At 42.1% G+C, this 14,914-nt stretch overlaps 1 protein-coding gene across 1 annotated transcript in view; it reads right to left on the bottom strand.

The window, feature by feature from the left end:
* Positions 1 to 14,914, bottom strand: part of pik3r3b (phosphoinositide-3-kinase, regulatory subunit 3b (gamma)) — a 265,999-nt gene that overhangs the window by 140,232 nt on the left and 110,853 nt on the right. The window contains exon 6 of the mRNA XM_042417288.1: positions 6,068 to 6,199. Within this exon, the coding sequence (XP_042273222.1) occupies positions 6,068 to 6,199 (132 nt within the window). The remainder of the gene's footprint in view (positions 1 to 6,067; positions 6,200 to 14,914) is intronic.

Raw genomic sequence — 14,914 nt, forward strand, 5'->3', positions numbered from 1 at the left:
CTGTCCTCTCCTCTCCTCCTCTCTCCTCCTCTCCTCCTCTCTCCTCTCCTCTCCTCTCCTCCTCTCCTGTCCTCTCCTCTCCTCTCTCCTCTCCTGTCTTCTCCTCTCCTCTCTCCTCTCCTGTCCTCTCCTCTCCTCTCTTGTCCTCTCCTCTCCTGTCCTCTCCTCCTCTCTCCTGTCCTCTCCTCTCCTCCTCTCCTCCTCTCTCCTCTCCTCTCCTCCTCTCCTGTCCTCTCCTCTCCTCTCTTGTCCTCCTCTCTCCTGTCCTCTCCTCTCTTGTCCTCTCCTCTCTCCTCCTCTCTGCTCTCCTCTCCTCTCCTGTCCTCTCCTCTCCTCTCTTGTCCTCCTCTCTCCTGTCCTCTCCTCTCTCCTCCTCTCTGCTCTCCTCTCCTCTCCTGTCCTCTCCTCTCCTCTCCTGTCCTCTCCTCTCTCCTCTCTTCTCCTCCTCTCTCCTCCTCTCCTGTCCTCTCCTGTCTTCTCCTCTCCTCTCCTCTCCTCCTCTCTCCTGTCCTCTCCTCTCCTCTCCTCTCCTCCTCTCTCCTCCTCTCCTGTCCTCTCCTCTCCTCTCCTCCTCTCCTGTCCTCTCCTCTCCTCCTCTCTCCTCTCTTGTCCTCTCCTCTCCTCTCCTCCTCTCTCCTTTCCTCTCCTCCTCTCACCTCCTCTCTCTTGTCCTCTCCTCTCCTCTCCTCTCCTCTCCTCCTCTCTCCTCTCCTGTCCTCTCCTCCTCTCTCCTCTCCTCCTCTCTCCTGTCCTCTCCTCTCCTCCTCCTCTCTCCTCTCCTCTCCTCCTCTCCTCTCCTCTCCTCTCCTCGGTGGGTCCAGATGGACAGTGGTCAGTCAAACTCAGCCAGCTGGCCTTTGTCCTGACAGACGATGACCTCGGTGAGACCATTAAGGTTAACAAGCTCTCGCAAAATTAATGAATGAGAAAAGAGAGGGGCGAGATAAAGAAGAGAGAGAGAGAGAGAGAGATGGGGGGAGGGAGGAGAAGGAATACATAGAGAACAAAAAAAGGGGGCAGAAGGGAGGAAGTGGAGAAGACCTCTGATTAAATTATTAAGATAAGTGACTCAGGGGCCGAAGACGAGAAGAGGATGAAGAAGCATGTGAAAAAAAAAAAAAGAAAAGAAAAGCCGTACTGTGACGTTTTAAATTTAGAAACTCAAGATAAAGGAAACTTTTTCACCTGAAATCTAAAATGTGAGAAGTTTTTGAGGAGGTCTGAAGGCTGTTAACTTCCCACTGACCTCAGAAAGACAAACAGCATCCCATTCATTTATCTCTCCTCCGCAGGCATCGTCACTTTGAAAAAAAAAAATGGTTTAAGGTGGTTTTCGCACATGTGACAGCATCACGATCCTCATGTCTTTCTTTGGAAATATGAAAAAAAAAACTGAAAAACAGCACAGCCCTAATAACAAAAGGCTGATTGTGGTCAGGATGATGCAGGAACAGATGAGAAGAGGATTACAGGAGGATTACAGCCATCTGATGACAACAAATGTAATTATTCTGTTACTGAAAAAAAAAAAAACAAAACAACAGAATTAAGATGGCTCTGAAATAGAAAATGATTGGACCAATTTGAGGGTTAAATGGTGTTTGGCTTTGAGATGACGCACACAAGCTTACATTTTTAGATTGAATTTAGCTTCTGGAAACACATGTTTTACAGCCCGACTCCATGTTTTTAAAGCTGCAAAAGAAGTTTCATACACATTAAATTTCACTTTCATATTTGGCACCTTTAGAAGGTTTTTTTGCGATCACGACTAGAATTTATTAGAACGTTTTGAGTGTAACGAGTGTGACATTTTTCCCACGGGTGGATCAGCGGGTTGAAAAGGTCTTTGAAAATCCCTTCCAACTCCGAACATTTTATCTTTATTTCTAACAGTGTTTGGGGATTTCCCGTGATGAGCCACTGGCTGGAAAGATGGATGCAGATCAAACAGATGAGGGAAAAATGCCTCGTCTCCCAGAGAGCGGGACCCGCCAGAGGAAAGGTAACAAATAAAAAGGAATGAGAAAAGCAATGAGAGGGGGATTTTAACTGTTGCAACATCAACAAATGTCAAGCATCAGAGGAGACGGGCAGTAACTGTCTTTACATATGAAGTCAATTATACAGATTCCATGTGGACGTAGTCACAAATACACCAGGATACGAAATACAGGATGAACACATATCAGAATGTTTTAACAGCTTAAAAAATAAATGCATTTGTAATATCTTGTTTGTTGTATTAGTTTCATCTGATATGAGCTGAGATAAACTTATCAACCAGCCGGACATGAACTTAAAGGATTTGCTTGACAATTTTCTGTATTTTTCTTAATGTCAACAAATCTCATGTGCAGAGCCGAACCAACAACGAAACTGATCCTACTAATTCAGATGTAGCTCAACAAGCAAGTGAAGCTTTATAAACAGATGCACGCAGGTTACTATCTTATCGAATTTTTACTTTTTGGAGCCATTTCTAAACAAGTTACGGTAGCCAGCGTCTTCGTGGATGAAGGAGCATGTCTAGCAGTGCAGCGTTGTGGTTCACTGATGTGATTTTAATAGTTTTTGGAAAAACAACAGAGGAATAAGATATATCAGACTTTGGATACACACACAATACTTGTTAGTAGGATCAGTCTCTGCACATGACAATAAGAAAAATATAGAAAATCACCACCTTTAAAGGTGCAGTGTGCAGAATTTGGTGGCATCTAGTGGAACAGACTTGGCAGAAATGTATTATAATATTCATAAGTGTGTTTTAATTAGTGTAAAATCCCATGAAAATAAGAATCATTGTGTTTTTGAAACCTTACAATGAGCCCTTTATATCTACATATGGAGCAGGTTCTCTTCCATGTTGCGCCGCCATGTTTCTACGGTAGCCCAGAACAGACAAATGAAATGAAACACTGGCTCTACAGAGGGCCTTTCCTGTTTTTGGCGTGGCCACCGTAGGTTCTCTTACACGCTTGGAAGAGGAGGGTGTTTGTTTGCAATCTGCAACTTCACCTCTAGTTGCCACTAAATGCCAAACATATCCTAGTTGCATCTTCTCAAATGTGATCATTTTTAGCTTTTTATGTCTACGCTATAGTTTGTTTGAATAGCATTGAGCTCTGGGACATTATGATGGCAGCCAACTCAAGGGAATGGATTATTATTGGAATTTAAAATATCTACAGCGCTGATGTTTGATGTCTAGACTCTGATGTCATCACTCCCCAAGAAAAACAAAGTTCAGCTGATTAGGGAGTGCACAGCGACAATAATAACTTCCTCCTCAGACTCAGAGCTTACAGGTGGATGCTGGGATGCAGATGGAGCTTTGAATGCTGTATGAACAGCTGCAGGAACATTGCAGCAGAAGAGTGAACAGAACTCTGACAACTTAAAGACACCCTGAAGAGTTTCTGACCTCTAGAAGCGCTACGGAGTAACTTTTTATGAACTGGTCCCTGTTTTATTTGTTGAAAATCCAGAATCTATGAATATGCAAATATTGTTCTTTGTAAAAATTTCACTGTACAGTTCATCCTCAGTGTTTGTTCACTGGAGGCTTCAAGTTTCCATATGACACTTGTGCATACTGGACCACGATTGGCTCCAAACTAGCTGTGATGTCACAAAGGTCCTGCTCAAAGGTACACGAGTTAAACTGAGATTTAACCTGAGATTGAACCTGAGCACAGAGAAACTTTCCTTTTCCTACACATCTGTCATTCTGCACAGAGAAGAAGAGAACAAACAACTGAAGGAACAAGAAGGAGGACTTTAAAATACTTTAAAAAATTTGACTTTGCAAATGTTTTATGAGGGAGGAAATGAATTCAACATGTTTGTTAGACCTCAAGGATACGCACAATGTGTTTTGGTGGGTAAGAGTCAATAAAAGATATCTTTTGTTTACATGAAAACCTCCACAGGGCTCCTTTAAGTAGACTGTCGTTATGCACAGAGTGAGTTAGATATGTGTCGCAGTGACAGGCGTATTCATTCACATACAACTGAAGACTGAGTAAGGAACAAACCTGAAGGAGCGACAGAAAATAAAAAGGCCTCCTGCCACTTGCCCCTCAAGCAAATAGTTTATTTTTCAGGGATCTCTCGATATTATTGCGTGACTTATCCTTACTGTACAAATTAAATACTTTCAGACCTCAAACCCCATTTTATAATATCCTTTGATTTCACAGAAAGAAATCATTCGGTGCTCTTTAAGTGACCCCTTCCAAAATAAGAAGTTCAATTTCAATGGGCTTAACCTCAGGAGACCTGCGCAAAATACTTGATGCATCCTTTCAAAGTGGTTTATCCTGACTTAAAATGTTTCCATGAATAAGTAAAATAAAATAAAAAAAAAAGTCTGTCACTTAACAGGACTGAGAGAGAGAGACAAGTGCTTACATAATTGAGGGGGTTTTCAGTTTGAGATCATGTCGAGGAGCTTAGCCGAGTAATATTTTTTTGGAAAGAGGCTGCGGGGAAGCAGATGCGAACTTCCTGCAAAGTTGTCCTGACAGACACGACGTGCACGAAGCTAAACACACACATACACACACACACACACACAGACATACACACACACACACACACACACTGTCTGCCCGTGAGTCTATCTTCCACACACCGGCATATACACACACACCGCCCACGCAAAACACGAAACTCAAAATGTCAAGGGAGGGTTCGTGAAAAATAGAAGACTGTGAGAGGCTCATAAAAGAAGAAGCTGGAGAGAGAAAGGGGGGGGGGGGGGGGGGGCCTGCTGGGCTGAGGTGGGCAGCAGGTGAAAGGGTGAACAGGCAGGTCAGCTGTATAGAAAATGAGAAAAGTGAGAGTCTCAGCCTCAGAGGTTGTTTTTATGGAATCCCGAAGCCGTCGTCAGGAGATTAGCGGAACTTTGATGCTGACGAGAGGAGAGGGTTACGGCCTCGTCTTTACATCCAGATATGGAAGAAATCTGTCAGGTGTGACAAGTGTCGGAGCTCATTCCGAGTGACAGAGGCATGAAAACACACTGAGCTGCAGGTCTAAACTCACACCAGTCATCACTTATTAAAAACGCTGCGTACAGCCAGAGAGAAGTGGAAAACATGAATTTTTATGTGGGTCATAGTTGTGTTGGTAGTTTTACAAAGCTTCAACTTTGTCTTACCTGCTTAGGATTTCATTCTCCATTGCACTATTATGTCTAACTTCTCACATGAATCTAGTGGTATTAGACTGTGCAGATAGTTTGGATCTCACAACATGTTTGTGCACACCTCCGTCCACAACCTGTGTACCTTGGGGTCTGAGATGGGTCTCTTGGTTTCCAAGGATGGGAAATCTTAATGCTGCAACATCCAGTCATATCCAGTACTTCCAGCTTTGTGCCACTGGGGACGATCCTTCCCTGTTTCAACATGACATCGCCTCCGTGCACCATGCAAGATCCATGAAGAGATGGTTCTCCTAGCTTGGTGTGGAAGCCCTGACTTCAACCCTATCCAACACCTTTTTAATCTCTAGTCGACATTGTGGGTGTATGTGATGTGCTATTGTGTTTTTTTTGCTTTGTACTGTTTGTTATTGTGCTGTTATATGTTTTAATTGTAAGGGACTGCAGATGAAAATTAGCTGTAAGCTAACATTTATGTTTAACACTGTACATGGTCTCAATAAATACAACGACAACAAACTTTAGGATGAACACTGAACACTGATTGCGAGCCAGGTCTTATCAGCCGGCATCAGTGCTGGACCTCACTACTGCTCTTGTGGCTGAATGTAAGCAAATCCCAGCAGGCAAATCTGAGGGAAATCCTTCCCAAAAGAAAGGAGGCAGATATAGCAGCAGATTAACCATCATAGTTTTGGAATCAGACAGTCAACAAACATATGATGTAATGTTTGGGTGTCCACATACTTCTGGCCACGCAATGTTTCCATCTGAGATTTCTGCTTCCAACCCAAACAACGGAGACGAACGGAGACAGATATCTGGACCGTAAAACCAAAAGCTCTCTGCGTGGACAGATGTGACAAGTGATAACATACTGTAGGCGTTCTGTACCTTGAGCGGTGTAGACCAGCTCGCTGTAGACCGTGGCGGGGATGATGGGAGCAGACACGTCCTGCAGGAACCCTCTGAGAGCATCGGTCAGAGAAACCACATCATACTGGTCCAGATCCAAGGAGACCAGATCTGAGAGGACAAACACAGAGAGGAGGAGGAGGAGGAGGAGGAAGACATTAAATATAAAAAAAGACGTTGATGATATTGTGATGTTTTTGTTATTCTAGGGGTTGAATATGGATGAATACCAGAATGGGATGAAGCGGGGACATAAGCCCAGGGGCCCTAACGTTCAGAAGAGCCTTTGTAAAAGGTGTTAACATTTTTTGTGATATGGGCAGAATCAGAAGCTACTCTCTTGAAGGAATAACCTTCACATTGTCAGAAGGAATATTTGTCCCCTCAGCTCTTCTGTAGGACATTTATGTCAATATGAGCAGAAAAAAAACCCTGAGTGGATATAAATATAATTCAAAAACATATTCCAAAACATATTTTTATGCTTGCCTGAGTTGGAAAAGTTTGTGTATTGACAAAAAACCTAAATGCAACAAAAAAAGACTCACAGCAGGCAAATCTTACTGAGCACATTCAGGACCTCCAGAGGAGCCTGAACCCTTTGATGAGCCTCGTGGTTCGGGGGGGAGCGAAGTATGAGGTTATTTCATAAAAATGTAGTAGATTTGTTTTTGTACAGCACCAAAATTACTCAAGCAATAAACATACGATCTGTTGACGCCTTTAAAAAACAGCTGAAGACTCATTTATTCAAACTGGCCTTTGTCTCGACTCATAATGTCTAGTGTTTGTATTTAGTGCGTTTTTAAGGAATGTTGTGTCTTATATAGTACTACTACTAATAAAATGACTCTTATAATGGACACTATAGACTGGAACCACAATCAGCTGATAGTATAATACTTATAGCATCATGTACTAACTCACAAATGTGGATTTAGTGTCACTTTGAGTAAGTACTGTAAGCTGAACTGTACATGCTAACAGGTTTCTAGCTTTGGCCAAAAACTCTTTTATCAGCAAAATTCATGTGGGATTGAGTCACAGTGGTGATCTGATTGGTCGGAGTGTCTCCAGTCTCACGGTCAGCTGTTTCTGGGAAAAAGGAGGAACAGTGTCACTCAGCCGCAGATAAAGAAGAAGCTGAGATGTCCGACACGTAAAGAGAATTCACAAACCTACACGTCGGTAGACAAAACAACAGATAACGAGGCCTGCGTGAGCCGTCCCCGGCAGATTAGCAAAGGACAAATCAAATGGCGCTACAGGACAGTCCTCTATATTTCACCTCAACCTTCCTCTTTTACTCTTCCTCCACTTCGTCTTCCCCCCTCAGCTTCCCTCCGTTCTCCTCCTCCTCCTCCTCCTCCTTGACCTTTCTCCTGTTCGCTTTTTGTTATCTTTTATCTTCTCTACACCAGCTCCTCTTGCTCCTCTCTTTGCTCTCTTTTCCCACCAACCTTCATCTTCCTCATCCACTCACCCCCCCCCCCCCCCCCCCCCAACCCCCTCCCCCATTGCATCATATGCACCAGACCCGCTGGAGTCAAAACGGCTGTTAAATCCCATTGATTTGCCCCTTTAACTAATGCCTGAATAAACTTAACCAATCACCACAGGCCAGTAAACCACCAGGTCATTAATATCAATGGATGACCTCTTGTGTTATCGTGCAGTGATTTGTCTGGGGGGGGGGGATTCGATCATCCCAACACCCAGACGGAGCAAATTTGGTGTTGCCATGGGACCCAGGCTCATGAAAAGATATTAATACACTTATTCTTGTGTCTGTGTAGGTGGTTGGAGAAGTATTAAAGCATAAAACAATTTTATTCCTGAAGAGCAGAGTGTAATCTGTGTTATTTTGTTTTATTAGGCTGGGATTTGTGCCAGTGATTATAATGACAATGATGGTGATACACTTCTGTCACACAGGATGACTCTTTAAAGTCTCTTTAAACGGTTTATTTGTTGTTTTGTGCAGCTGTCAAAACCCAGATGAGAAAAACTAATTAATCTACTTTTAACTGTGAAAGTGCAGCGAGTGCTTTAAATTGCTTGTTTTCTGTAATTTTAGGCTTTATGGCATCACTACATTAGTCTTAGCTCATACACACAAGTTTCAAAGCTCTAGAAATCCTCCGGAGAAGCAGCAATTTTATCACATTTGCTCCTTGGATGAGCTACTACTACTACTGCTGCTTCCTCTGTCTGTATGATACATCTTGTGTGTTCTGCGGGTGACGACTGACACGCGTTAAATGATGCAACACTCGCTGCTCGACTGATCTGCAGGATGAGTTAGGATATGTAGAAATACCTGACATGTCTGAATATAAACACATAGAGGAAAAAAAAAGTTCCAGAGATATAAGAAGCATGTTGACAGGAGAGTGTGTAAAACAGGAGGTATGATGTTGCAACGGATTCACTTTAACGGAGCTGGATCCTCGCCGTTCACTTCTTCCAGTGAACAATTGCGATACTGAAACAACAAATGTCTGCAGCCCAAGAGGCACTTTTCCCGTAGACCACTGTTATAAAAGTATAAAAAAAAAACATCTGCTGACTGTGATGATTTGCCTCATTTATTATTATTCTATTCACTCTGTTTTTCTTTTTTTTTTCTTTTTCTTACGATGTGTTTTTATGTCTCTTGTTCTGTTTTCTGCTATAAAACACTTTGGATGTTGTGTGTAAAGTGCTTTATAAATAAAGTTGAGTTGAGAAGACACCTTCAAATGCAAACATGAACTTTTCATACCTGTAAAACTTGCCTAGAGCCAAGAAAGACTAATATAACCACAGATGAACACACACAATCACCAAGGTTACTTTTTAAAGTGCCACATAAACACTTTTTATTATTTGTATATATATAAATTGAAATATTTACTTCCTCGCATAGACCGGCTGTTAAAGGGAAACTTCAGGACCTTATTTTCCCATCATTATGCGTCTAAGTGACTAATGGGGACAACACTTTTTGAAATTGGTCCAGTATTGAGCGAGAGTGCTTCAGCCAGCAGCCACAAAACAGACTCCAGAGTAATCCTCTTGGGCAATTTGTGCCCCGTCAATGTTATTATAAGTGTCTGACAACATTATGGAAAAGAATCCCTACTGAGAAATAAAACTTTACCTTTCACTTGATCCACTCTGTTTGTTACTGTGTCGAACCAAGTCTCGCTCGAGGGGGAAGTCTCATTCCGTAATCTCACGGGATTTGAGTCGTCGTACGCTTTCTGTACTCCGACACAACAGACTCTTCTATTCTGAGCCCTTCGGTGGCAAAAAACAAGCACTTTTTAATGAATGTACATTGACAGGGCACAATTGCCCAAGAGGATTACATCGCAGCCTGTTTCCCAGCTCTTGCTCAATGCTGGACTGGATTTCAAAAACTGTTGTCCCCATGAGTCACTTAGACACAAGCTGATGGGAAAATAGGGTCCAGGTTGGAATATCCCCTTAGTTTCACTTGAGCATAGTCACTCTGTACAAGAAGGGGCTCTGAGTAAGCAGTTTGTGTGGGACAATGACAATAGGTCTGCCAAATGGGACTTTCAATAAAGCAGATACTGTACGTATGAATCCTGACAATGTGTTGGCTGGTCATGAGTTAGTTATGACTTCAAAGAGAGGAGGGGTGCTTAGGCAGAGATGACAAAAAGTGCTTGTTTGGGACATATTTTGCTGAGACATGAGTGCCTGTCTTTCCCACGCTAACAGCAAAATGGCACAATTGTTCTAGAGAAATGCACATGATTTCTTTGAAGTCACTGGGTTCATTATTTAGTGGTGTGCAGAATCAGATGAACATAATCCAGACACAAATAAATAAGATTTGACAAGAATTCACCATAGAGGCCTTTCACAGAACGTTAAGAATGACTATTTTTAAACCATGTTGGAGGACTCAGACATTCGCAATGTGCAAAACAACAGCTGCTATTTGTTTGTATCAGACACCAAATAAATTGATGTCTGATATGAGGCACCACCAGAAAAATTGGCTGGTTATTCTGTCTGTGCCCTGATAATCTACACTTATTTTTTTTTTCTCACACACAAGGGGCAACAAAAAACCATGCATGCACGACATTTCCCGTGCATGAACCGGTATTTATAAAACACAGAATGTGCGGCGAGAATGTTGCGCACATCATGCACATTCTTGAGAGCCGGCGTACACATGTTTCTCTGAAGCGATGTGTGGGCGATGTGATGAGGTGGAGATGAAATATGATGTGAGAATCTTTATTGTTTGTTTAGTTGTCTAATCAGCTGCATTAACTGCGTTTTAACAGAGATTTAAAACGCCAATCAAAGGCGTATTTATTAAGGTAACACTGATTAATTACTTTAGTGTGATTAATTCTATCATTCTTTTAATTTACAGAAGAGTCAACATTTTATTTGGCTGTTAATATTCTTTTTATTTTATCCTTAGTTGTGACACACCTTGTAAAGTCAGTTTAGATGTTAATGCTGCAACTAATAATTGATTACATTTCTGAGATATCTCTGCTGACGATGGTTTACAGTCCATGTGATGAATTAATGACATGGACGGTATAAAGAGCTGCACAGCCGTGCATAATGGTCACGAGTAATGACAGCTGTTCTGGCTGTTGGAGAAACTCGCTGGTGCAACACAAACTGTGTAAACGGCACTTTTTATTTCCTGTTTGTTTCACTGACAGGTGTAAAGACAGGTGGAGCAGGCAGCTAACTGATATGAAAACAGCTGGTCTTCATCCATTTATGGCTAATAGAGGCTCCTGCATGTGCGTCCAGTTCCTCAATGATAAAAGGGGTTTATGCATCTGGCCCCAGAGCTGAATGTGAGTGACCCAGCTGACCCTCTGGTTGGTCAAGGTGGTCCTCAGGTGACCCACTCAGGTAAAGATAGATGGCACAACACAGCAGACGACAACAGCTGATAACGAAGAGAAGAAACATGTTTATAAAATCACTGCAGACAAGAATAAGCTGATTTGTTGCCAAAAAAAAAAAAACATTAGTACCAAAGAAAAACATGTGGGAGAAAGATTACACTGTGTCTGTAAACTTAAGTGTTATTTTAATGGAAATTTTTAATATTTTGGGGCCTGGTCACATCAATATTTATGCCAAAACATTTTTTAATTAAAATTCAATCATTTCAGTGGCATTGGGTTCAACTTCATGCCTTTAACCTGTTCCAAGAATCAGGTTTGTTATGCTAGTAGCGGCTAACGTAGCTTGGAGCTGCTAGCCTCCAGCAGAGATGAGGAGCTACAGAGGTCTGCTAACCTCACTTCTTTCTAACTCCAAAACCCCCAGTCTTCAGTCCAAACCGACACCGACTCTGGAGACACAAAAGGCTTTATGCTAGTAGCACTCCTGAATCCCTGAAATCTGGAAATAGATTTTGACATGTAAAATCAGTGGAGTTCCCCTCACAGTGCTGAGCTTTGAGGAAAGCTAATAGCTGTACAATCCAGCTCTACGGGAGTATAAACCGCTCCCAAAAAAAAGTAGCCTTGTTTTCCAGTCACTTATAGTCAATGTCACAAATGTCTTTTGAATAAACTGTGTAGATTTTTTGTCTGACTGAGCTAGCTAGCATCCTAACCATCCTAGAAAGATTAGCAGCTGATTCAGGCTAGCACGTTCCTGTAAGACCAGCAGCTACAGCAGCTCAGCAACCCTGCAAACAGTCACTACATCACCGAGACTTTAACACCAGTTACTTCACAAAGTACATGTAAATTAATTTCCTGTGCAACCTTTCCGTCTGACCGCACACTTATAGTAAGATGCTGTGTCAATGTACATTGTGTGTCTGCTACAGTTAGCCTGCCTGGAAAGTGTCTCAGTACAGAAGAGTTATGATATCTACAGGCCTGTGTTATGTGTTTTGCTGGCAGGGAGGACAGTAAATGCCTTTGTTGAAGGGAGCCAAGTGTCTGCTGACTTGTTTATTGCAGATAGGGACCAGACAACTGTTGTATGTTACCAGAATGAGGCATTAAAACCAGAGGTTCCCAACAAAGGTTTAAGACATTCTGGAAAAATGTTCTTTCCTGCTGATGACCTTAAAGCAAATCCACATTTTAATATTAACAACAGATCAAACGACTCTGTGTAACATAAAGCTTGTGATGGCAAAACCGCAGAAAATTGTCACTCGACTCTGCCGTTACCTTCAGCAGCTCTGTGGTGCTTTTTTAGCCGCTTTTAAGCTCATAGTTTTGGCTTTACAGCACATTTATTGTGTTATCAACCTTGTTTCCAACCCGCCCAGCATCAAACAGCAGACAGACAAAGTTAGCAAACAGAATAATTTAGCAGCTAAAACACAACAACGATGACAAATATGGGGATGATGTGTTTGCTGGATGTGTAAATACAAGTGATTAGCCATAAAAACACAAATAATTCATAACTACATTAAAACAAACATGACTGACTGGATGAAGCGCGTCTGGCTCTGCCGGCTTGAGTTATGTCAGAGGGTTGAGGTGACGGCCTCAGTCAGCAGGGTTAATCGCACCTAATGAAACGGAGTCGGACTCCGGGGCCACAGCCAACGCAGCCTCATTACACCGCTCACCGAGGGATTGGAGATGAGAAATCCCCAGATCAGTTCAATCCTCTCTCCTCTCTCTCTCTCTCTCTCTCGCGATCCAAAGTTGAAGTCTTTATCTCACTCTTTCACTTTTTTATTTCTCCACAGACTTCCCAGAAACATCTTCTCTCCTCGCCTACATTGCACAAGCACAACCACAAGTAATTTCTGTTTTTAATTTAGTCTTATTTTCTTAAAACGAGTGAAAAATAAATCGATCAGTATTGCAGAAATATTTCAACACACATAAACACTGATAAGCTTTAGAGGTTCAGATCATGTTTGTTTGCTCAGTTTGGCATTTAACCACAAAGAATCAGAAATCCACACACACCAACACGTACACTTATGCCCTGATAGGTCATTATTGATTATCACTTCATGTAAATGTGTGTGAGTCCTGATGTATCGACAGGTTCTGGCTGATATTTCTGATCTTCCCCCTAAAGGAACAACTTCAACTGGTGACTTCACCTACGACCCTCGTTCACGATCATGATTCCTCTGTCTTCTTTTTGCTTTCTTCAGTTTTTTTTAAAGCTTTCTCAACACACACACACACACATATATATGCATGTGGCCAATTTCCTCTGCACACTTGACCCGTCAGTCAACTAATCAAGGCTTTTTCTGACAGTGGCTGCGGATCAGTCGACAGATGGGCTGATGAATGAAAGGATGGATGGATGGATGGATGGATGGATGGAGTGGAGATGGGTCAATAGGCAAGAGCAGACTCTACTTATTGGATTTCTGCATCTTACAGAGGATCCATTTGGCAGGAACAGTTGATTGGCTTGTGACTGGGTGGAGCGTTAGATGGGTTATAGTTTGAATATCCTGTTTGTAAAGGTCAAGTGTCACACCTGAAGTTTCTCAGCTCAGCTGTATCATGTAGGAGGGCACAAGGCAAGAAATAAAGCAGTAGGACTAAATAAAAAAGGTTGACAGCATCTGTCTTATTCTAAAAACTGCTGCAAATGTGAGGCATCACTCTTCTCTTACAGTCGTCAATCACGTTAAATTGAAGACTTTGTGCTTGATGTTCGTCTTCACCTTACGTCTTTGTTACTCCGAGCAGCAGTGAGAGTCAGTCCAAATCAAGCCAAGTGAAGTCACTGCAAGACAACATCCAAGTAATTAAGTGAATTTTTCTAAAAGCTTTGATATATCTGACTTCATGGTTAACAACACGTAAGTGGCAGAAAAAAGCAAACAAATGACCTCAGCAAAAAGTCTGATTTTCAATAAAACCATCTGAAGTTGTCCGATGACGCTCACAAGTCGTAAACATGCTAATCTTTCTCATTGCTACCTTCCATCCCGCATGACGTGAATACAGCATCAACAAGATGTTGGCAATGACTGCCGAGTATTGTAGGAACAATGAAAAACAGTCAGAGTTTGACTGTAGGCAAAAAAAAAAAAGAAATCTTATTTCCTCAGTCAATACTGTGTCGGTCTGAACAATTTACTGCTTGTATGTTGTCACAGCATCCACAACAATGATATTAAAGTTTGAAGTTAAGCTGGTCAAGGCTGTCAAATCACAGACAGGCTCGGCGCTCTGCAGTAAACATAAACCACTACACACACACACACACACACACAGAGAGAGCTTTTCAGGAACAAAGAAAAGGCAAAATACAAGGTCTGTTTTTTGAGGTCACTGCAGCGAGGCGTTTAAGGACAGAACGCCGAGTGTGTCTCTTTTATCTTGAATCAGAATGTCCAGGTACGGTAGACGTATAGAGGTCAGATCACAGACGTAAAAAAAAGGCTCAATGACGGACCCCCGTCGCATCATTCTGTACGCCGTCCAAGGCCGTCACATCCAGAACTGACACGGAGGAAAGACGCAGTCTGGACTGAACTTGAGCCACAGGAGGACAAAATCAATCCCTTGTTCATACACAGTGGTGGCAGTATGGTTTAATCAGATAGAGATGCACTTTAATGTAACACACAAAACTCTAATGTTCCTCTCTGTGTATTGGCCTTTTTGTGATAATATGTGTGTTTTTGTGTGTGTGTGTGTGTGTGTGTGTGTGTTCCCTCGCAGTAGGATTCAAATAAGAATGTGAGGTAGTGAGATGATTAATGGGAGAGGGAAAGAAGAGAAAACAAAGTTCTGATACACAAATCTGTTTTCAGTTTTTGGACTTTTTTCTCTAATCTTTGATTTTTTGGATGAAATATTGGATCATTTG

Source organism: Thunnus maccoyii, chromosome 7 (assembly GCF_910596095.1).
Source record: "Thunnus maccoyii chromosome 7, fThuMac1.1, whole genome shotgun sequence".
Lineage (NCBI taxonomy): Eukaryota > Metazoa > Chordata > Actinopteri > Scombriformes > Scombridae > Thunnus > Thunnus maccoyii.